Raw genomic sequence first — 23,320 nt, 5'->3', positions numbered from 1 at the left:
AAAAAACTCCTGATAGCTATACGACATTGGAGGCATGGGCTTTTCATTTCTATGGCATCGAAAAGACGCTTGACTGACTGTGGGATGAATGCTTTGAGGATTTCAAGCTCAACGTGCCCAGCACATTCACGCCATGCATACACCTTTCATACTGTTCCACTGACTCAAAAGCAATGTGTTAAAACTTGGTCATCGTAATTCATGCCTGGGAAACTCAGCTGACTTCGGTTACGATGTGAGGGTATAACTTGACTAAAGGAAGTCTACCCTATACAGAAGTGCCAAGCCGAACACGTTATCCAACTGAGCTTCTGGCCCGTGGGGGTCACGGCTATTCCTCAACCTCTAGCCATCGTGCTTACTAACCAAATATCAAAGCATCTGGGATAACAGCACCAAGAAGCAACAACCGTACCTTTGCTCGCACTGGATTTTTAGAACATCCTCAAATTTCAGCTCCAAAGTTTCAAAAGACTCTGTGATGATCGCTGTGAATCTTTCACTGTTGCCCTGAAGAAAGTTCTTCTTGAGCTCTGTATTGAAATACAATCTTGAAACCATTACTGTAAAGTTCCCTCAACTTTAGTTTTCTACTTGGAAAAACAATTGCTATTAATAGAGGGAAACAATCTGTCAATGACAAGAATATCTGCCTCCTTTCTTTCAGTCAAGAATTTCAGTGGTTATGACCTTGATGTGAAATTGGAGAGCTGGACTTCAGTGTATATATTACATACAAAACACAGTGAAGGGAACTTAGCAAAACTGGCAAAAATGGGTTTCAAATCGCTGTGTAATTTCCTCGTGAGACATCATTATAAGGTAAAATTTAATCAATGTACATAATATGCTCCAGTTCTAGGACACATTCAGAGGGACTGTTGTATTAAAACGAAAGAGGACAAATATTTTGAAACAAAGTGTCTTGTTCTCATCATCCCCCACGAAAAGCAGTGTCATTATGTTGTTTCTAGATTGCATAATAGCGAGCATCTGTTCCTTACGCCTTTTCAAGCGTCATCTGTGAAGTCATGAACACACACACACATACACATCACACATCACATCCACATCATCACACACACACAGACACAGACATACACAGAGAGAGACACACACACAGAGAATCATACACAGACACAGATACAGACACACACAGACACACAGACACACAGACACACACACACACACACACAACACACACAAACCACTTTAGGTTTGACTCTCAGACCAGTTGGTCCAGGCACCTGTCCAGGCCTTCCAGAGAGTCACTGTGACCCATGTGCTCCCAGAGAGGCATGTTGACTAGGCATGTGGGAGGTTTCCTGTGTGGCAGAAATTTCAGGTGGGGGAACCTAAAGGCACCAAAAAGCTTGAGCAAGAGTTATTAGCATCTGAAACCTCCTGCTATTCCAATAAAAGTTCATGCACATTATCCACTCAGTGCTCCACCCACCAAGAGATTTTAGGATGTCCCCTGGGCTGGACACAGCCCTACAGGGGCCCTTCTCTTTTAGTTGTTGTTGTTGTTGTTTTTTAATCTGGGGTGAAGGAATCTGGGTTCTTGGTGTCATGCAATGTGAGAGTCAGATCCAGCCTTGGATGCGTGCCAGCACTGTCAGGGGCTTTCCCACCCACCAAGAGATTTTAGGATGCCCCCTGCGATGGACACAGCCATATGGTAGCCCATCTTGTTTCTTCAAACCTGGAATGATTGAATCTGGGTCCTGGGTGTCATCTGACATGAGATTAAGAACTCTCTCGGATGCATTCCAGAACTTTCAAGGGCTTTACCACCCACCAAATGATTTTACGATGTCCTCCAGGTGGACACAGCCCTACAGGGGCCTATCTGCTTTGTTGTTGTTGTTTTGTTGTCATTGTTTCTGGGGTTTTTTTGTTTTTGTTTTTGTTGTTGTTGTTTTTTTACCTGGGGTGACTGCATCTGGGTTCTTGGTGTCATCCCATGTGGGATTCGGATCCAGGCTCAGATGTGCGCCAGCACTGTCACGGGCTTTTCTCTCCCCGCTTGACATGGCTAGAATCTTCTTGGGCTAGACAGGACTCCAGTCACTACAGATACCAGGAGGAATTACTGGATGGCAATGGGAACAGGGGATTGGACTCCACAGGATGTGGCCAGATGTCCCGGCACTTGTACTGCAGCAAAGAGAGGGCAAGAGGATGTCACCAAAGTTCATTTCTGCGCCCTATCTCTATCTGAACGTGGAGCTCTCTGACCCACTACCTCTCAAGATTGGTCTTCTGCTGCTTTCCCGACCCTTGGGTGGCCAAATCCTGGGCACTGCTGGTGTAGGAGGGTCATCTGTCTATGTGTTACTTTCATTGGTTAATAAAGAAACTGCCTTGGCCTTTTGATAGGCCAGCCCTTAGGTGGGTGGAGTAGACAGAACAGAATGCTGGGTGAAAGAAAGCAGAGTCAGGCAGACGCCATGAAGCTCGGGCCCGAGATGGACGTAGGTTAGAATCTTCCCGGTAAGCCACCACCTCGTGGTGCTACACAGATTATTAGATACGGGTTAATCAAGATGTGAGAACTAGCCAATAAGAGGATGGAACTACTGGGCTAGGCAGTGTTTAAATGAATACAGTTCGTGTGTTATTATTTTGGGTGTAAAGCTAGCCATGCAGGAGCCGGGCAGGACGAAAAGCAGGCCAGCTCGCCTCATCACTACACACTGCCTCCTGTAAAACAAGGCACCAAATGCCCGTGTCTGGTTGGGAATGCATTGAGGGCCTGCTCAGTCACCTGGGCCATGTCTCCCAGCTCATAAGCTGTCCCAATCAGCCTTCCCAAGCCCTGTGGCCCTCTTGACCCCTCCCCAACCTTGCACTCTGGGGCCTCACTCAGTCCCATTTGGAAGCAAAGCTCCTGAGATCACCCCACAGGTTTCCCTTGGTCCTGCCTCTGTCCTGGCGTATGAGCTAAGTAAGGTTCTTCTCTGATCCCTGTCGCAACTGAGGAGACTCATAACAGAGTTACCCAGTAGCAAACCATCCACGTGGCTACTCTCCCGCCCTGGGAGCCTCCTTCTCCTGAGAGAGTTCCTATCTAGGCCTCACCACCCAAAGCACATCTCTCTGACTGGCGGCAAAGGCATACACGTCCGGGATTAAGTGGCCTAAAGTGGCACTTGTGAGATCTGGATGCAGAAGTTGCCTGGACTTTGGATGCAGAAGGGGCCCAGTCCTGCCCCACCCCCTGCAGACAGGCATTTCTGTCGTGGCAAGGGCTTTGGGTGCATGTCAGTGAGCCCCAGATGTCCCTTGAGGACTCCAGCTGGACACAAGGAGGAAAACATGGACAGTCACTACTTCCCCTTCTGTACCTCACTGCCACACCCAGCTCTCTTCAAACCTGCCACCCTCAGAACCCCATTCCCCCACTGCCTTGAGCGTTCTATTTCACTACCAGGCGAAAGTGGGTCTTTCAAACTTTGCCTCACAGATAAAGCTTGACCCTTCCGCCTCAAGGTCCCGCTCTCCTCCCCATAGGGCTGTGCATCCCTGCTGACCTGGGCTTGCGACTGAGTCTGCTGTTTACCCTGTCCCCTCGCCTCGGTGACCACACTTGACAATGCTCCTCTGAGAGGCTCCTTTCCCGCCCCTGTCAGACCGAGGCCCCACCTGTGGCACTCCTGAGGCTGCCTACAGGCCCTCGCATAGGTGTGAGGCTGCCCATCAGTCACCCATTCCCGACTCGGGAACTACAGTTGCCTAGGTGCTTGGTTGAAGTGCCCAGAGTTCGCTTTCAGACTGGTGAGCCTGTGGAACTCCTGCCAGCAGAAGCATCGCAGGAGGACCCAGTTGTCCCGTCAGGACCCAAAGACCACAAGAAAGAAAGGAACAAAACACGGCAGACGTGGAAAGTCCCTACCACCTCTCTCAGGCCCCTGACTCTGCCCCGCCCAGTGTTCTAGGGCCCAGCTGCCTTCATCAGCTCTTTTCATTCTTGCCTCTGGCGCCGCCTCTTCCAGCCTGAAGTGGAAGTGAGGCTCCCGAAGTCACCTCACAGGCCACCCTGGCCCCTCTCGCTCTGTGGTCCCTCTGTCCTGCGTCAAGAGCTTTCGTCCTCCTGATCCCTCTAAACCACCCCAGGAGCCCGGCCACAGTACCCCCAAACCCCCAAAACAAAGCAACAAAAAATCCCGTCACTCACCTACGCACCTTGGCTCCTCTAGACAGCCTCCATCCGCTCAGAGGTTAGTCACGTTTAGTTTGGCCCCACCTCCCAACATAACGCTCTCTGATTGGCTGCCGTGATAGCCCTTGAGCATGCGCGGGATGGGGGCAACATTGTGCGCATGCGCCAAGGGGTTCAGCACGCCACCTCGACCAGTCACGCCCTCCTCTTGAGGGATGGCCCTCGGCCTCATTTCATTGGGCCACAGTCACAGCCAGTGAAGTCCATCTTCACATGTGTCTGTCTCTGAGTGGATGAAAAAGGAAGGGGCGTATATGTGTCATGGAGGCCAGTGGGTCCGATGGGTTGCTCTGGTGACGTGAAATATAAGCACTTGCACAGAGAGGTCAGGCAAGACTCCAGGGCTGGGCTCATCTATCAGTCAGACAGGCATTTACCGACCTCGGGCACAGCAGTTGAGCACGCCTGAGAGGACCGCTGTGCTTTTCTCTCCAAATGGCGCTCTGGTTGCCTGATGGCCCGTGGCTGTATCTCACAGGTCTCAGGTGTTCATTCTGTCCCCGAATAGTACACAGGGGCCACCTGTTGGATATCGCGCCCGTCCCTCCTCTAACACCCTGCCCGGCTCAGACCTCCCAGGTCCTCTATTTCTCGAACCTCTCCTCTCACGCTCCAGAGGTGCCTGGTCCAGTTCGAGGCTAAGGCCAGACTCAGGCGCATCACATCACAGGCCCTCTTGAGCAAGCCTCCCCGGGATCCCCACCATCCAACCCCAAGGGCTGTGGTTCAAGCATTACTCTCCTTAATCCCTTACCAGAAGATGCCCTTTCACCCAGTTATTCACTAGGTGATCCTAACCCAAGCACACCCTTGAGAGCTTCCTTCCCTTCAGAAACCAGTCACCGACAGTTAGTCCCAGCCTTTCCGATGTACATGTGCCCCTTTTTGGCTGGAAGGGTGTGCTCACATGCCAGGCAGGCACAGCATGGACTGATGAGTTCGGTGGCCTATCCAGGCGTGCGTGCATGCATGCCTGACGGATGGCCATCAGGCACGTCTCAAGGCACACACTCTGCTCCCCAAGGGCTGTGGGTGAAGGTAGGAAACATTTGGTTTAATAAATATGAAATTGTTTTAGACTTGCTGCGATGTTTCTTGTAATTGCTCTCCCTTCCTGATGTTTCATGCCTTTTCAAACAAAAATGGTCCCATGCAAACTCACGTTTCTGCATGGGGCCACTCGTGGTCCTGACCACTTGTCTCATCGTGTCCTGTGGTGCAGAAGCATTAAAAACAAGAGTGGGTTCGGCATCTCCCATTTTCTACAAGTGGAATTCATTTCTCCACAGTCAATGAGAGAGCTTCCCCTCTGGCTGGGATCATGTTACTTCCTAAACTGAATCATCTCGGAGAACTTTGCCCATGATATGTGTGATTGTATGGACCTTCAGTACTGCTTCCAGCATTGAATATCTCCTACTTGAGATATTCTGACTATCAGTTCCAGATGAAAAATACATTAACATATCATTGAATCCTGTATTATTTGAGTGTGTACCCCTGTTTGTATGTGTGTCTGTCTGCGTGTGTGTGTGTGTCCTCAGTTGGACGGTTCCTATCAGTCCTTGAGGTATGTAGATGAAGCATGCTATGGACATATTTTTAGTTGGCCAGTTCTAGGCTATCCTTGAGGCAAGGCTCTCCCAGTTGTTATTGTCTCCTACTAGATGGCCCTTGTCACATGTGAAATGTTTTAGCCTAGCCTAAACAGCGTGGTGGAAAGCAATTAGGTCAGTCTGACCGGTTTTTCTTTTCTCTCAGTATCCGCAAAACCTCAGCACAGCATCCCCCAATATCGGATCACCCACCTAGCCATTATCACCCCGTGCCTTTCTCCTCAGAAGGAGGACGTATGGAACCAGTCCCTCTCCTCCCCAAGACCGCATCTCTCTGGTTGGCTGGAACACGGTGTTCCAGCAGGTGGGTATTCCCAGGATGGGCCTGGCACAGGCCCATGTGAGTGGCGGGCTTAGCAGGCATGGAGGTAAGCACAGCAGGCTCATGCGTGAGCCATGCCTGAGAGATGCCTCAGAGGTGTGCCTGCATGAGGCAGACCAGGAGCATGTGTGCTCACAAGGGAGGCTGTCCAGCACATAGATGCATGCACGAAGCAGGGGCCAACAGGGCCCATGTATTAGATTCGAGGAGGCTTTCCAGGGCATGTCTCTCCATATGGGCCCTTATCGTGATGCTTGATTCATGGCTGCAATGCCTTCAGCCGCATTAGGGCTATGGTAGTCAGAAGGAGATGCACCTCCATAGTCTCAGGTATTTCAATTCTTGTTCCCGAGTTGGTGTTGCTTTTGGGGAGGCTTAGGAAGGGTGGCCTTGTTGGCAGGGCTGTGTCACTGGAGGTGGGCTTTGAGAGTTTAAAGCAGTGGTTCTCAACCTTCCTAATGCTGCAACCCTTTAATACAGCCCCTCGTGTTGTGGTGACCCCAACCAAAAAAATTGTTTCCATTGCTACTGCATAACTCTAACTTTGCTACTGTTAGGAACCGGAATGCAAATTAAACTCTAAAGAGAACACTAGAAAATGCTCGTGGAAACACCCATCTAAAATACTGAAACTGTAAGTGCTTATGCAGATACTCATAGATAAAATATTTTTGACCAAAGGGAAGGGCAGGGATCTTTCAGCCAGTGTTGAATAAAGCCCGGAAATGAGTCTGGATGTCTTTGGGAAATGCCACAGCCCTACTGCAAGCTCTAACACACACGTGAAGATCTGGCTCTGCTGTGGGAACCGCGTTAACAGTTGAGCACATCTGAGCACGAAAATACGAGTTGTGCTCTACTGAACGTCTGAGTGAGCAGGTTGGGCTGGTTTTCCTGTAAAGGCCCATCTGCAATGCAGTTGGCTCCGTGACCTCATGAATGAATGACAGCTTGCACGGAAAGGCGGATCCCACCGTTATTTATTTCTTCCTGAAATAAGCAAGGTAACATTCACTTTGGGGAAGTGACAGAGAACCAAAGAAGCCTGTGGTAAAGTCAAATGACATCTGCTTCCTAAATGTAACTGGCCCTGCTGGGGAGAACGTCAGGGCCAGGAGGATCCACACTTAAATGTTGCTACTCACAGAACTGTTGGGGGTTCACTTCATGGTCAACAGAGTCTCCGTCTTATTTCTAACCGACAAAGTAAAGAGAAAGGAGCTGCACTGACTACTACTAACACCCTCTGGGCACGGCTATTGCTCCCTGGGCATCCTCCAGCTGAGCTTCAGAAGGTTTCTTCACAGCTGTCAAGGACCAGGGACTGAAGGTACGTTTCAACAACTGACACATCCTGCTCTTGCTGTGGGCAAACGGAGAATTAGGGGATCATTATTCCATCTCTGACCTTACGAATCCATCCCGAGGCACACAGCGTTATAGACCCACGACTTACACTTTCCATAATAACTCTGTCCTGCGCCTTGGAGATTTCTTTCTTCACTTCACTTTCTTCGCTACCAATGAAAGCTTTGCGATGTTCATGCAAGTCCTTGGCTTTCTGAAACAAACAAACAAACAAACAAAAAATCTCTACTCGAGTCTGGCTTGACACCTCACCTCATGTAATTTTAAAAGAACCAACTTTGCATAGCCAAAGGATGCTTGCTAGGAATTCAGAGTAAGAACAGTGCCTACTTCACGCACATCTCCAGGGTTACTCCACTTCAGGAAACGTTCCAGTGCCCCATTTTAAGGTGGTATCATCGTGGGACAAGAACAGCAAAGGGGACTTATCTCGAAAATGGGTGGAGATACGTTAAAAGGTCACGTGGGGCAGACCTGGGAGGCGAGGCATGGGCCCACATTGGAGACTCCCCCAGGATTCCCACACTGGACACTCCCAAGGTTGCCTAGAAAAAGGAGCCATTTGCCATGCCCATGGAATGTGATTTTCAAGAAGAGGACACAGTGTGCAATCCCACGACCCTTCGGTCTAAGGAAAGCTCAAGCCAGGACTCAAATCCCTCTGTTCTCTCAAAGGACACTGCAGGGGTGGATACAGAGGAGAAAGAAGTGTGTCGCCTTCTGTCCAGAAACTGCAAAACGCCTGTCCAGTCCCTGCCCTATTCCCAGGGTCCAGAGCAGCTTAGGAACAGATGACCTGCACACTGGCTGAACACAGGTATGGATTGGGAGCTTGCTGGGCTGGCGGCTGGAAAGGACACAGATGGTGACTGCAAGCAGTAAAAACATTAGGGAAGACAGGGCACATGGAGCTTTCTGGAAATAAAGCAAAAGCAAAGCATGGGCAGGGAATGGGTGTCACTTCAGGGGAAGCTGGTACTCTGGGAGGGAAGACGGAGAGACAGAAGCAAGCAGCCAGTGAAGCTTTCAAGAGGGTGTGGGTGCCTGTGTGTGTGTTTATGTGTCTGTGTGTGTGTGTGTGTGTGTGTCTATGTGTGAGTGTGTCTCTGTCTGTGTGTGTGACTGTGTGTGTCTGTGTGTCTGTGTGGTAGGGGGTGTTGTGTAGAGGACACAGGAAACAGAGAGAACAAAACAGGAAGGCCACGGGGAAATCTGGGAGACAGAAAGGCCGTGTTTCAGGACAACAGTCCCTCAGAGTCAGAACTGAGGACCAGGAAAGGAGGGAAGCCTGAGTGGAGAAGCGGAGGGAGAGGGAGAGAGGCAGAAGAGCACAGGGCAGAAGGGACCACCTGGGAAGCCAGAGAAACCCAGTCACAAGGCTCCCTCTGCAGTATTGCTGCTGCTCACACCTAGCACTCACAGTTAGGAGGGAGCCTTTCTGGGTGGCTCTTCCAACAGGCTCCCAGGCAGTATTCAGCTGCATCAGAGCTGCATGTTCCCTTTCTTAAGCTCTTCCTAAAGGCCTAGATGCATGTAGGTGGCTCTCAAGGTCTTGAATACTAACTTATTTTTCTGCGTGCATGGGGGTGCAGGAGAGTGTGCATGTACGTGTGCTTGAGTATGGCGACCAGAGGTCATAAAAATTCAAAGTGATCTCCTTCGCGTGCACATGTTTGCATGCGTACGTGTGCACTCGGGAGGACCTGAGCCTTCCAGAACCCCTCACCACATCAATTTTTGAGGCTGGGTCTCTGACGAAACACGAGGCTTTACAATTTGGCTGTTCTGGTGGTCTCATAAGTCCCAGGGATCCTTCTGTCTCTACCCTCACCACCCTGGGGTTATAGGCACATTCCTGGAGTACACGGGGCTGCTAGGAATATTCACTAGGGTACCAACAGGGGTACTCACACTTGCTCAGAGAAGACAGACCTAGCTTCTCGCCAGCATCCTGAAAACATTTAATTTACTATGACACACGGAGCACTTTAGATAAGGCATCTGAGTCGGGCCTGAGGAGAGCTCTTTTTGACAGAGCCATTTTAATGAGAGCATCAAAACGAATTCCCACTGAAGGGCTCCTTCAATCCCTGGATATATAGAGGTCACTTAGGACCTGGAGCTTCAGCAAGGGTAGAACTGCCAGCTCGCAGTTCCAAGAGGATTAACCCTCTACCAGTCTTTTCTTTACCCACATCTCTTGGGGAGATGCTGAAATACATGACCACCAACACTCGAGAGCAATGGTAATGTCGGAAGACTATAAATTTATGAAAGAAAATAAAAGCTACCCTTGCCCATTGTGTATTTCACCGATCTGTCCAATCCAAACAGTCAGAGAAAACCAGAAGGATCCCCAGACGTGCCAATCGCCATCGCCATGTCACTGGAGGTTCATAACTCATCACTGCGATGCACTGTGATCCTTTCTAAGCCGAGCTCTCATCACCAGCTCCTGTGCTAGAACGCTGCCCCCGACACTGTCATCAGCTTCCCAGGTCAGACAAACCTTAGCATTGCTCCTAAGTGTGGGGAAAATATTCCCAAGAGAATGTGATCATGCTCTGCAAAACTAATTACTTCTCCCACAAGCTGAGAAAGGGCCAATCTGCCTTCTCCTTTTATAGACACGTGGCATGGCATAAGGGTGTGTTCTGTTGACAAGTGCAATCTACCAGACCTTCAAAAATGTGTCACATAGCTCTTTAGCGTTTCCGATCTTGGTTTCATGATCCCCTATGGCTTTCTGTAAAATCTTCATCTGCTTCCAAGTTATAAGCTGAAACATAGGAGAATAATGACAAAATGTCAGTACAACTGATCATCCAACCCTGCTGCTCACAGGAATTGCTTCCCGTGATGTTTTGTGTGCTGACATTTCAAGAACGCGTTTGAAGACATGCCCTTCAGTGCCAAAAGCAGCATAACAAGGCCTGACCTGTCACAGAGGGAGATAGTCCGTCAGGCCTGTGCAAAAATCCTATAAAATAATTATTCGGGTTTGAAATTAACATAAGCCCCACCTAATCTGTGGATTCCCGCCTCACTCGCCAAAATTAAGTACAAAACGTTCCTTTGTTTTTTCAGAAAGTATTTTTAAGACACCGAGGGCACGGATTGGCTTCCAAGGAATCGCTTCTCCCCACGCCCCAGAAAAGTTCTTCATCAATCAGTCATTCCCCAGAGTGTGACATCATCCCATCAACTATATTATCGGCCTAAGAAGAAGGGCAGGGAAGACGAATAGCAAGCATACAGCAGCTCCTGTGGTCAAGCATTCCACAGCAACATGTCAAAAACCGCAGCCACTCAATACACAAAGTCTAGAGAGGCAGGGATTCTTCACGGGTCTGCTTTCACTCCTAGGAAACTGAGGCAGGGAGGTGACTTATTTTCTGAGCTTCCATGACGAGCAAGTAGCAGGACTATGGCTGCACCCCAATCAGTGGGGTCCAGAGCACATGCTCCTCACCACCAGACTGGAATCTGTCTCCATCTCCCTCAGATTCCTGCCTCGGCTTCCCTACTTTAGGAAGTCAGCATCTTTGGGAGTACCGCTCTGTCCTCCATCAGGATGAGAGGCTTCTCAAAGACAGCACTACTCTGTGTCCATGAACACTCAGCTACCTCTGAGCGCTAAGCCTCCCCCTGCTCTGCCACAGCCACACGGACTGCTCTGACTCTGCCTCCCTCGTCACTGTGTCAGAAGTCTACCTGGGACCGCACCCTCACCCTGTCCTGCACCTTTGGCATCTGCACTGCATGGATGGTAACGCTTTCCCTCTGAGCACCCAAGCCCATACCTTCTCCTGCGCTCTCTGAGCAGTGCCTACTCAGCCTCCCTCCCATGCTGGCTCCTAACCCAGGACCACACCACCCCTCCACAGAAAAAGAAGTAAGCTGGAGAGGACGGCCAGCCTCTAAGGGATACAAGCACCACCCTCCCTGTCTCCCGATGCTCATGTCCCGCCCTGTCCCGTCCTGTCCCTTTCCATGGCGATATGCTGCATCAAAGCCCTGCCACTTCGGAAACAGACAAGGTGGCTCTATTCCAAGCTAAGAGCGACACTCACAGCGAGGTGTTCTTCTTGCTCCCGTGAACTCTCCACATCGTCCAGCCACCTCTGATGCAGGGACTCAAAGATCTGGGAGTGCATGGCGTGAAGCTCTTGCCTGTGAAACACAGTCACAATTACTGAGCATCGTCACACTGTGTGAGGGTACGGCAAGGACACACACACTTCACATTTTGAGACAAGAGCCAGGCGCAAGAGAGAGAAAGGGGACATGAATTAAACGGTCTCCTGAGAGGCAGAAATATCACTCTCATCCCAGAAGAACTTGTCTTAATTTGCTACCAGTGTCCTCACTTTGTGTGTCTTCCCTCTTGCACACCTAGGATGCTCGGAGGCATACGTTTCCCAAGATCGCATTTCCGGCTTAACATTAGATTCCCCTTCCCTTCCCCTTATGGAGTAACCTAGAGATCCTGAAAGCCCAAGTCCGGGTACTGAAGGCGACATACCCTTCATCTTCTGGGAGTCACATAGACAAAGAGTGCACAGAACCATTTCCCCACATGGGGACAAGGATTTACCAAAGAGAGCACCCATGGCACATCCTAAAAGGTACAGTTTTGAGGTCCACAGAAGCCTGGCCTTCCTCACAGGACAGTATCTGTATTGTCATCTGAGAAGGGAAGAACTGGTCTCTTACCAGTCTTGCAGCTTACACATCTGGGCAGCATAAATGGGGGAGTGGGGGGGGGGCGTTCCGCCAGCTATGGACAGGACTAGCTCACAGAGAAAATGCAGTGCGAAAATGCAGTGCTACCTAGGTCCCATTAGCGACTCCACTCAGGGCAGGATCACAATGGCAGGCAGGAGTGACTTTGGAAGGAAGAGCGAAAGCTGTACAGGTTTCCTTAGAGAGGGGGTCACAACTTTACCTTGACTTCTGCTGCGCTTTGAAAATACTGTGGAGGTTTGCATTCAGGATTCTGAACGAGGCATGTATATCCTTTTCAAACTGCTTCCTCTTTGCCAGGAAGGACCGGGTAATGTCCCCTAGTCGACAACAGAAATGGTATCACTTTAAATCAAATATCCACAGGAAGAGGCGCTCTTTCATCCCGGACACACCACCTACACGGTAACAGGAAGGAGTATGTACAGATCTGGTGTTCATTTTGCTCTTTGTTCTATTTTTATTTTCTTCAATTTTAGACCGGGTCTTGCATAGCCCAGGCCGGTCTCAAACCTGAGAGGTAAGCGAGCAAGACCTCCAGTTCTGGATCCTCCCGCCTCTACCTTCTCTGTGCTAGCAATACAGGCGTGGGGGCATCGTGCTTGGATGAGTGACCAGCACTGACAAACCATTTTCTGGAAACTTCAAAAACCAAACCAAGCAGTTCATTTGTACCACAAAGAAGGAATTCTGTCAGACATCCTTGCTTGCACGAAGTGACTCTATACACAGGCCAAGGATTGACGATGTCTCTCTAGTAATGCTGTCTTAGGGTCACCTCTACAGGTAATAAAAAAGCTGTCTCGGCTTGAGAGGCGTGTGGTACTCTGCCTTGGTTACCGTGGACGAAGGACCACAAGCTAGTGTGGCATGCGTGATGTTGATGTTTGCACGCCATCACACTCTTCTTCCCGGGCCACAGCGTGGCTGCCTTCACCATTCCCTGACAGGTTCACAGATGTGTAAGGCCTAAATGCTGCTCTCCAAGCCCTTCTTTGACAGGGTTTCCGGGAGGAGGGCAACGTCGGAAAGCCAGAAAAGTGGCGTAATTCAGAAGGTGAAAAGCAGGTGTTGAAATGCAACATACCATTCGTGCAGTAAGATAAACGGCAGAGATCAACCTGCTTGCCCATCATCTCCAGTTACACTCTTCAGCAAGGCAGGAAGCAGGAACCGCTCCCCACCGCCTCAGTGACAGCTACAACATCCCCCTGTTCAGAGCAGCTAGTGAAAAGTTAAGCTAAAGGTACCCCCTAGACGACAATGGCAATTTGCTCTTCCAAAAATTAATAATAATGATGATAAAAATCCATCCCCCGAGCGACAGAACTGTTAACAGACTCCTGTTGACTGGTGACCACGTTCTCACCACGCTTGAGTTGTAGGGTCGGAAAGAAAGCTCCTGGACTAGCAAGACCTGCTCAAACACACCTTTGAAATCCCGTATCCTCTTCTGAACAGGCTCCCTGTGGAAAATGCACACAAGAATCCTTAACTGAGGACAAACATCCTAACTTCGCTTTGGGGGAAAGGCGAGGCACGCGATGATTTCGGAGAGACCAGTGCTCATGTGAGGCAAAGTCGGACTGTCCTCTCCCGGGTCATTGGTTTTATTCCTTTACTCAGGTTTTCATAGTGAACCAAAGAGTTCACTGCAGATACATATGGGCACACGGTTAAGGGTTACTTACTGGAGCGTGGGTGACTCAAAGTCAGCCATATCCCCAGGAAACTAACCTCAGGCTGGTTGCTGGATGACTCATGGTAACTGCATCCCTGGCCTTCCCAGCCCAACTGCACTCTGCTCCACAAAGAGTCTCCTCTCCACAAGCAGCGGCTTTGTGTTGTGTTGTGACAGCGTAGGGGTTTGTATACTACAGGTTTACCGGAGCCCACTCACTGTACAGCAGTGACGGGTTTCATAAAGGTGTGCTCAGCCGTCTTTTGTGATCTACAGCCATGTTCACCCTCCTCCTTCCTCAGTCCCCTCCCGCTAGTCCTCTTCTCTTACCCAGACAGTGTCACTTCAACTGTCATGCCACGTGACCATACTCCACCTCCAGAGTTGGCCTCTACTCCTCAAACCTTCCCCTCTATTGGCCATTGCCTGCCTCTCCCCAGTCTCCCTCCTGAGTTCGGGTGCTATCGTTTTATGGACCTATTTATAACCCGGGATCCTCAAATGAGAGAAAACAGCTGACTGTCGTCTCTGGTGCTGGCTTGTTTCACTAAACACCAAGCTCTCCGTTTGTAACCATCTCCCAGAAAAGGGCTGAAGTTTCTGCACAAAACGTCACTGAAACTACCTCCTGGGTCAGGCCAAAATTCCTTTAAGACATCACCTGGCCTCCTGCACGTTTGATCCTGAGGAACAGCTGCCCATCTCACTGGTATCAACCGCCGGATTGTTTGCTGCACCGAGAAGAAGGGAAAAACCTCTGTGAATGAAGTGTGCTATTGTCATGGTTCCACATGGGAAACAGCTTCAGTCTGGGGTCCACAGAGTCCATCGCCAAGTAGTCTTCCAGGAACTCATGGACCACCCCAGCCCCACCCAGGTGAAATTCAGCTAGGCCTGAGTCTGGGGACAGCAGGTACTTGTGTTTGTACAAGCCTTGCAAGGAAATTCACCGTGACCCACGGGTTCTTCAGAGGCCTGTTGGCCAAGACCACCCCCTTGCACCTCTGCCACGGGGAAGAACATCGTGTGGGCACAGAAACCCAGAGCTTGCTCGAGAATCACTTCTCAGCGCGTGGATCCCCATACCCACACCCGCAACTCCGTGGAAAGACCCGGTTAGGTTAGGACCAGGCCACCCCTGTGCTCCACCCGCCAAGGAGTAGCAGAATGTCCCCTCGGTGAGGCCCCGCCCTATATGCCCCATATCAGTTGTTACCGGGGGTGACTGGATCTGGGTTCTGCAAGTCATCTGATGGGAGACTCTGATCAACCCTAGGGCGCTTGGCACTTCTCTCTGTATCTTTCTGCTCCTTGCTTGACATGGCAGGGGCTCTGCGGATCTGGGGACGACTTCTGAAATGTTGGTGCACACAGACAGTAAAGATGCCAAGAATGTCATGGTCGCAATGGAAACAGGGACCAGGACTGCACAGGCTGTGGCCATGAGTCCTGGCACTCTCTGTGCTGCAGCCAAGAGGAGGTAGGAGGATGACACTGATATCCTGCCACATCCAATCACATTCTGTCCCATTTTTCTGTCTGAATGCAGAGCTCTCCACAGCCCTGTAGCCCTCAATCTTGGCCCTTTCTGCTGATTTCTTGCCCCCAGGACAGGAGTGCTTGGGCTGGCCCCCAAACCAAGTGGCCCACCACCGGTGTCTCATTAACCCAGTCACCAGCCCACTGACAGCCAATGGGGTCTGTAGAAGGAGCGGAGGGCTGAGTCCCGCCACCCGGCTAGCTTTACCCAAAATAATTACACGGAAACTGTATTCTTTTAAACACTGCCTTGCCCATTATCTGTACCCTCTTATTGGTTAATTCTCACATCTTTCTTTAACCCATATTTAGTAATCCGTGTAGCACCATGAGGTGTGGCTTACCAGGAGAGATCTTAACCTGCGTCCATCTCAGAGAGGAGAATCATGGCGACTCACTATGGCGACTGCCTGAAGTGTCCCCCCAACTCTCCTTCCTTGTTCCCACAATTCTGTTCTGTCTACTCCGCCTACCTAATTTTCTGTCTCTTACAGGGCCAAGGCAGTTTTCTTTATTAATTACCCAATGAAAGTAACATAGACAGATAACTCTCCTCCATCAAGTCCCTGCACTTCACGCTTGAGTCCTGCTGAACACTCGGCTGAAATCCCTGCCCACTCTGAGTCTGCATGTCTCAGAAGCAACACAGGGACTCCGACATCCTTGAAAGACCCAATGGAGGCAAATGCAGAGATTCGCCAATATACTCGCCCACAGTGAGTGACACACAGGCTGTAAGAGGGCATGAGGCCCCTGTGCTCACAGACAAGCACTACCGGAACTAGGAATGGTAAACACACAGGCTTGTCTCTTCATCAGAAGGGATGCCTGCTTCTGTTTTCCAACCAGAAGACCTGGAGAGGATGCTGTTAACAGCCTGGTGATCAAACGGGAAAGGCCCAGAGCACCTCCTCTTCTCAGCGTGCCCCCTGTCTAGCTCTCTCCCATGGACCAATCTGGAAAATGTCCAAGAGGTACAAAAGGTGCTTCCTGGAAGGGCCCTAGTCCCTCCAGTAGCAGGCAAAACTGCCCTGCCCACTGCCCTCGGGCCCTGGGGCCCCAACACAGCTTTCTCAGACTGCTCCATCTGGCCTCCTCCAGTCACACTCAGAAGTGAGCCTCTGGACATCAAGGGCTCTCAATGGGTGCCGATACCTCGTCACAAACCTAGATGGACAGGATTCGCGTTTATCCCCAGAGACCTTCTTGCCCACGAAGGTGGGTCACACCTAGCTAGGCCCACGGGGCAATGACGCATACGTGACCTGAGTGTTGGGGTGGCACACGCGTGTCCCGGAACACAGCAGATTTAGGCTTGCGAGGACCTGAACACCCACAGCCCCTTTCACATAGGCCCGCCGTGGACGTGTGTCCCGGAGGACATCTCAAGTGCCCAGAGACCTCGGAAAGGGCCATGGGGAGGTCCCTACGTCTTTCCCCAAGCACCCGTGTTTCTGGTCCGCTCCTCTCATGCCCCGCGTCCCTCACAAAGCGTTCCTAGACTTTCCTCCGGGAACCTGGGCCATGAGGAGAGGAGATGCGGTGTCCAAGTCAGGAGCCAGGCATCAACCACCTCAGGGAAGACCCTGGGCCCTGACAGCTGGTCACTCACCTAGAGGAACGGCCTCGGGAGGGCGACGCGAAACCCGGCTTCCCCTCGGCAGTGGTCACAGCCAGTTAGTTCTCACTTCCGGAAAGTCGTCGGCCTCTGTGGAAAAGCATGGGCGCATGCGTGCTCCTGTCCAATGCCTTTCCTTGGTTAGGCCCGCCCACAGCCACGCATGCACGCACGCAGGGACGCACGTGTGGACGGGAAATTTCCCTTTAAGGCTCGGGAGGCCCTTAAACACCCACGCTCCTGTTTTGACTAGGCACAACTGTGGACCTGTGGACCCGGATGATGTCTCATGGGCCCAGACTTCAGAAAGGGCCGTGTCGCAGGTCCTTTGTGAGCACACATATGTCCCGTCCACTCTTCTCAGTCCCTGCTTCCTATCAGAGCTTTCCACACAGCCCTTCCGTGTCTCCTCCACTCCACTGGGAAATTTGGGCTCAGGACGTCATCTCAGAGACTAACCTGGGTTTCGGTAACTACTCACTCACCAAGAGGGACGCAGCTCTCCACAATCCTCAGACTCTCTTTGCTCTTTGTCCTCCGGGTGGGCGAGGGAGGGGGCGGCATCCCAGGTCTGCCTCACTATGGGGAAGTATTCTACGTCTATAGAAAACCATGTCAGCATATGTGAGCCAGGCTGGTGCTGTTCTGTCTTGAGACCTACCCCGCAATGAAGCATACTTGACTTGGAGCTTTCGGTTGTGCGTGCATAAAGTGGAAACTCACCTAGGAAGGGCTGAAAGTGCCCAGAACACCTCTGCTCCCTGTTTGCAGTGCTCCCACATGTGGAAGTATGGACCTGTGCGGAATGGCGGGAATGCTCAAAGGGTACTGAAGGAGCCATGTGGAAGCTCCTGAGTCTCTGCAGGGGCGCACAAGTTGTCCCGCTCACCCCTCGGGGTCCCTAGGACCCTCACAAAGATTTACTAGGCAGCCCTTTGGGGCCTTGTCCACTCCAGGGTGGAAGTGAGGCCCATGATATCACCTCGCAGGCCCTAGCGACTAGTCATTCTCTTATATAGACATGTGTCATGACAGTCACCAGAGACCCTCCTTTACCAGGGCTAGTCCTCGCTCCTGTAAACTAGGGTGCTGCTGGCCTCTCTAGATAAACAGGCGAGCATGCATGAGACTAACTGAAGGTGTCCCTAAGGGATGCCAGTCCAGCAGCCATAGGCATGCTACTTGGGCTTGCCATTGTTGTAATGGTCTGCTCTGTCCCTATAAGAGACATGCCACGCCCACTCCCTCCCCATCTGCCAAGTCAAGGTGATCCTCAACTTCCAGCCTGAGTCCCCTCTATTCTGTCTCCCTCTCAAAGAAGCAGGTTCTGTCTCCCACTTCTCCCCTTCTCCCTTCTCCCTTCTCTCTCATTCTCTGTCTCTCTGCTCTTCTCCCTCTTCCCTTCCATATCTCACTAAATAAATATTCAAACTCACTCTGCATGGTGTGCCTATACATGTCTCTCACCCACCGAGTAGTTCCCTGCCCGGGACGAAGTGCCTTCGGAGACCTGTGGCATGGTCTCATGGCCTGCTGCCCTCTGCAGCTGCTTTGGGATCCACAGCATTTTACTAAAACCATAACAATTCGGCCAGGCTCTCCACATTCTCTCTGGTCTGCATGGGGGCTGGCTGAGGATGCATGGAACCCTGGGCTCAGGTACCAGGTTTCTTTACAACAGATCACAATTCCTCCTGAGTGTGACTTCTGTGCACACCACTGGCTTCAGTTGCTGAGTTCCCCATCCTGGTCAGCTTAACTGTTTCTCCAAACCTGAGGAATTGACAGTTTTGCTCCTACAGTCTTCAGGTGTTCATAGAAATGGAGAGAGAGCCCACAATCACGGTCTTTACGTGTATGGTAGAGCCCTTTGCTGACATTCATCTCTGGATTGCTTCTCTTAGCTAATTTTTTGTTTGGACGACCCCGGGGTCAGTCCTCCCGAAACTGGGGGTCAGGGTATCAGATTTTTCTTTGTCTTGTTTTCTTTTCCTTCCCTTTTCTTTCTTTTTCTTCCTTTCCCTTGCCTTCCTTTCCTTTCCTTTCCTTCCCTTTCCTTTCCTTGCATTTTGTTTTTTTTCCCCTCACCATGAATGGCCACTTGGAGCAGCCTCTGGCCTCTCTGTCTTCTGAGTCATCCTGACTAGAGCCAGTCAAGCTTCAGCACCCTGCCTATAGGCTGAGGATGCTCTCCCACGGGTCCTGAGGTGTTTGCCACCAATTTACACCCCGCCTTTAGATGGGTGACGTTCCCTTATAGGCCATGTGGTGTCACCATTCTCACAGGCTTTCATCCATGTCCGTCAATCCAGCCATTCCCTGGGATGGGTGCCTTCCTGAGGCCCTAAAACCCCAGGCCTTAATGCCCTAATTCCTCAGCTCCTTCTCTCACTCTGCCAGTGTCCCGCTTGTAACACCTTTGCGGGAGCTTTATAACTAATGTCAGTGCACAGGCAAACAGAAGGAGTTTCCTTAAATTGTACGTGCCACCGCTACTGCTGCCAACAAGATTGGTCGGATCCATGAGGGGGCTGTTTTCACTTCCAGCCTTTTGCTCCCCGCCAAGGCTTATAGTATGACGGCTCAGTACAGGGACGATCACACCTCTGGGTGTCTCTTATTATTAAACTTAAAATCCCTGCAGCTCAAAAATCATGGCTATTCCATACAATATAAGACCGCTGCATTTTGACTGAGGTTAGGTGAACTTACCATCATCTTAACTGAGGTCAGATGATTTCACTGCCATCTTAACTGAGCCAGGTCAGATGACCAATTCCTGCCATCTTTACTGAAGTTTTCCCTGTCGGGGTCCCCAGTGCTGACTCTTTTGCTTGTGTGTTTTGTGCAGTGGCATGCCTTAGGTAGGCCCCACCAAGAACATCCACTTTGCCCAATTTCTGTTCACTCTGTATGTGTGTTCATACATGTAACTTTGGTGTGCCTATGTTTACCGTTAAATGTTATCAATGTCTGTTCATTGCATCTCATTTCAGACTACAGAAATAATAAGTCTTATTTTTTAAACCGGTATGTACTTTTAAGTCTCTTACAAAAACACTTTATATTTGATCCAAATATTTAAAATATAAGATGTTGTCTATTATTGTCAGTTCTGTCGTTAACCTTCTATTGCAAGCAGTTTTTTTTTTCTTTCTGTCTTTTTACGTGTGTAATCTTGCCTGAAAAATTAAGAGCCAGTACAGTCAAGCTCGGGCCCGGCTCTCCAGGCAGATTCTATACTGTAGTTCCACCTGATAAACAGCCCACCACTGCTCCGAGACCTGGGGGACATGGCATTTAAATATTTAATTATTAAAAAAAAACTTCTCATAAGAGAAAGAGACAGGTTGGCTCCTAGCAGGCGCACTCTATTTCCTCCAAAGAAGACAGAAGACAAATGGGCACACTGCAATGTCCATCCACACTTTGCTTCGACTGCCAAGCACTGACCACTGAGAAAAACTGCCTTTCATCTAAACTGAGGATCTCCAGACATGAAAAGAATCTCTGGAATCGACAGCCTGGCTGTTCAGGTCAAGGTAGGCTTGTCTTCCTACAGATTTCTCAGCCCACAGGATCTTCTGGAGCCTGGCAGGCTCTCCTCTAAACAGCAAAAGGCAAATGTGACCTTCAGCGACCATGGAGGACCCTGAAGTCTAGGTGCCAAACAAGTTAAGTTCTCTGTCATTTTTTAATCTGTAATTCAAGTAAAGTTTCATCCTTCTCAAAGATCTCTGATGCAGTTTGACAGCTGAGAGGTTTTGTCAGTTTAAAAGGACAACCTCCCCAAAATAATTTCAGTAAAATCCAAATACAAGACCTGCAAGGTATAAAGGTGTGACGACAAATACAAGTTAGCAAATTTCTCTCTCATGCTGCCTTCCATAGTCTTAAAAATGCTTTCTGTTTTGCAAAAATATGTGTCACAGCCATTCTGACATAAATATGCTATTGTTTATACAATGTATATGCCTGAAACTCCTGTTTTCACAAACCCAAAGAATTCTTGTGAGTTCCAGGGAGCCGAATTGAAGGATCCACCTTAAACAGTCAGAAAAGCCCCCCTCAATTCCCTGGTCCTAAAATCTTTTTTCCTAAACTTAACTTTGTCCTCTGTTCTGCCAATACCTTAAACAGGTGGAAGAGACACCAGACATTTCCATACCACAAACACCGGACAGGAGCAAACAGACCAGCTACACCAGGCTGTGACCAGCACCCAGCCTTGTCAGGTTCCCCAACAAGACCATTTCCTCAAATAAGCATGGAGCAGTCTTGAGAATCTGCCGCCCCAATTCCTTTAACCAGTGGTGCCTAACCTCTAGCCTTTTTATTATAAAAATGAGGTGGGAATTTAATGGTTTGTTTTGTTGCTGTAAGAGACAAGCTACTCCCACTCCCTCCCCCATCTGCCCAGGCAAGCTGGTCTTCAGAATCCAGCCTGAGTCTCCCTCTGGGAGAGGCAGCTTCTGTCTCTTCCTTCCCCCCATTTCTCCCCTTCCACCGTCTCTGTCTCTGTCTCTCACTCTCTGCCTCTCTCTCTGCTCTTCTCCCCTCCTCTGCTCCATAACCCACTAAATAAATATCCAACCTCACTCTGCATGGCGTGCCTATGCACATCTCTGTCTCTCACCCACCGTCTGGCTCCCTCCGAGATCAACCTCCTTCAGAGACCTACGGCGGTGTGTCCTGGCATGCCCGTTTGTCTGTCTCTGCTGATGGGACTGGCTGCCCCGTCGAGGTCTCTCACACAGCACGTGGCTCCCTGCCTGGGACTCTTTGCCCCTGGAGGCCACTGCAGCCACTTGGGGAACTGTGGCATCCCTGCCTGGAATTGGCTGCTCTCGGGACCTGCTGCCAGCTGCCTGCTGCTACCTGGGGGACCTGAGCATGGTCTTATGTCCCGCTGCCTGCAGCCACTTGAGGGACCTGAGCATAGTCTCCTGTCCCGCTGCCTGCTGCCACTTGGGGATCCGCAGCTTTGCACTTAATCCATAACAGTTGTTCTTGCTTGACTCATGTCTGTGTTTGGGCATGTGCATCAGGCCGCAGGAAGCTTCTTCTGCCTAAGTATCACTCATGGCTGCTTCTCTGGAGGACCCGGGTGTCCAGGGATGACTGCAAAAGTACACAAGGGGTAGAAACAGGAGGCCCCCTGGTCCCCTGCCCACTGTACAGGCTCATTTGTGCCCAGCCTTTTTAGACCTGCAGTATGAGGGCCACCTTCCTCATTGCCTTCTGGAGCTTTTTCTGGTCTAAAGAATAAGGGAGACTCCTGGCTGTCACTGTGTTGTCCAGCCTGGGCTCTGATACTTCCTGGTCTTACTGTCCTCCCCAAGGACTGTGAATCCACGATGACCAAGCTTTGCCACCCTATCATCTGGGCATGCATGAGCCATGGGGGCTCAGAACACAAGTTCTGTGATATCTGACCTTAGGGAATGCCAGAAACTTAACGATGGCAGCAGTTAAATCCATGCCACTTTACAATTTAGGAAGGAAATTAAGAACTACAGCATAGGGAGTAAGGAAGCATCCCCAGCAAGGCCTTGGTGTTATATCTACCGTGGGGAGCACCTCTGTGTCCAACAAAATGGGAAACGTTACATCAGTCCATCACACAGTCGCTCCACACCTAGGTATGGGCCAATCCCCTGAATAGAAACCTTTGAGCCAATATAGGTATGCCAAAGATCATGGCAGCCCTCGTGACAGTGGGAAACTCCCCAATTACCCACTCATGATAAAGAGACACACCAAATGTGGTGCATCTGCACAACAGAATTCTATACTACCCAGCCCTAAGAAGGAATGCACTGCTGCTCCATTCACGTTGGGAGCATTTTCAGTGAAATCCGTCAGACAAAAGGCACATTCTGTAACGATCCACGCCTGTGTCAAGGGCAGAGTAGACAAACCTGGAAGAGGTGAACTTTCCAAACTGCTGTCATCTAATCTGGTGAGAAAACATGCCACTAGATGCAGTGATGGCTGCATGGGATAGTAGGCATGCCTTCAGGCAGCTTAGAGGAAGACGGATTCCTCTGTGCCTGTGTTTGTGTGTGTGTGGTGTGTGTGTCTGTGGTGTTTGTGTGTCTGTATGGTGTATATGTGTCTGTGTGTGTGTGTGTATGGTGCTTATGTGTGTGCGTGTGCTGAGCGCCGGTGTGATATCGTGTGTATTGGTGTATGGTGTTTGTGT

At 50.3% G+C, this 23,320-nt stretch overlaps 2 protein-coding genes and 1 pseudogene across 2 annotated transcripts in view; 1 reads left to right on the top strand and 2 right to left on the bottom strand.

Moving 5' to 3' along the window:
* LOC119804893 (X-linked lymphocyte-regulated protein 3C-like) overlaps nucleotides 1–561 on the bottom strand; it is a 4,201-nt gene extending 3,640 nt beyond the window's left edge. Inside the window, exon 1 of the mRNA XM_038316660.2 lies at nucleotides 416–561. Within this exon, the coding sequence (XP_038172588.2) occupies nucleotides 416–561 (146 nt within the window). The remainder of the gene's footprint in view (nucleotides 1–415) is intronic.
* LOC119805466 overlaps nucleotides 1–23,320 on the top strand; it is a 170,351-nt pseudogene that overhangs the window by 37,536 nt on the left and 109,495 nt on the right.
* On the bottom strand, nucleotides 7,291–15,280 carry LOC119805465 (X-linked lymphocyte-regulated protein 5C-like). The gene is made up of 8 exons (XM_038317429.1): nucleotides 15,175–15,280; nucleotides 14,620–14,689; nucleotides 13,709–13,743; nucleotides 12,480–12,597; nucleotides 11,605–11,704; nucleotides 10,212–10,310; nucleotides 7,620–7,724; nucleotides 7,291–7,526 (listed from the first exon to the last, which is right to left on the bottom strand). The coding sequence occupies exons 1-8, from the start codon at nucleotides 15,278–15,280 to the stop codon at nucleotides 7,452–7,454; spliced, it is 708 nt and encodes a 235-aa protein (XP_038173357.1). The 3' UTR covers nucleotides 7,291–7,451.

The sequence above is a fragment of the Arvicola amphibius genome, chromosome X, assembly GCF_903992535.2.
Source record: "Arvicola amphibius chromosome X, mArvAmp1.2, whole genome shotgun sequence".
NCBI classification, from domain to species: domain Eukaryota; kingdom Metazoa; phylum Chordata; class Mammalia; order Rodentia; family Cricetidae; genus Arvicola; species Arvicola amphibius.
This window is presented reverse-complemented; position numbering and strand designations above follow the sequence as displayed.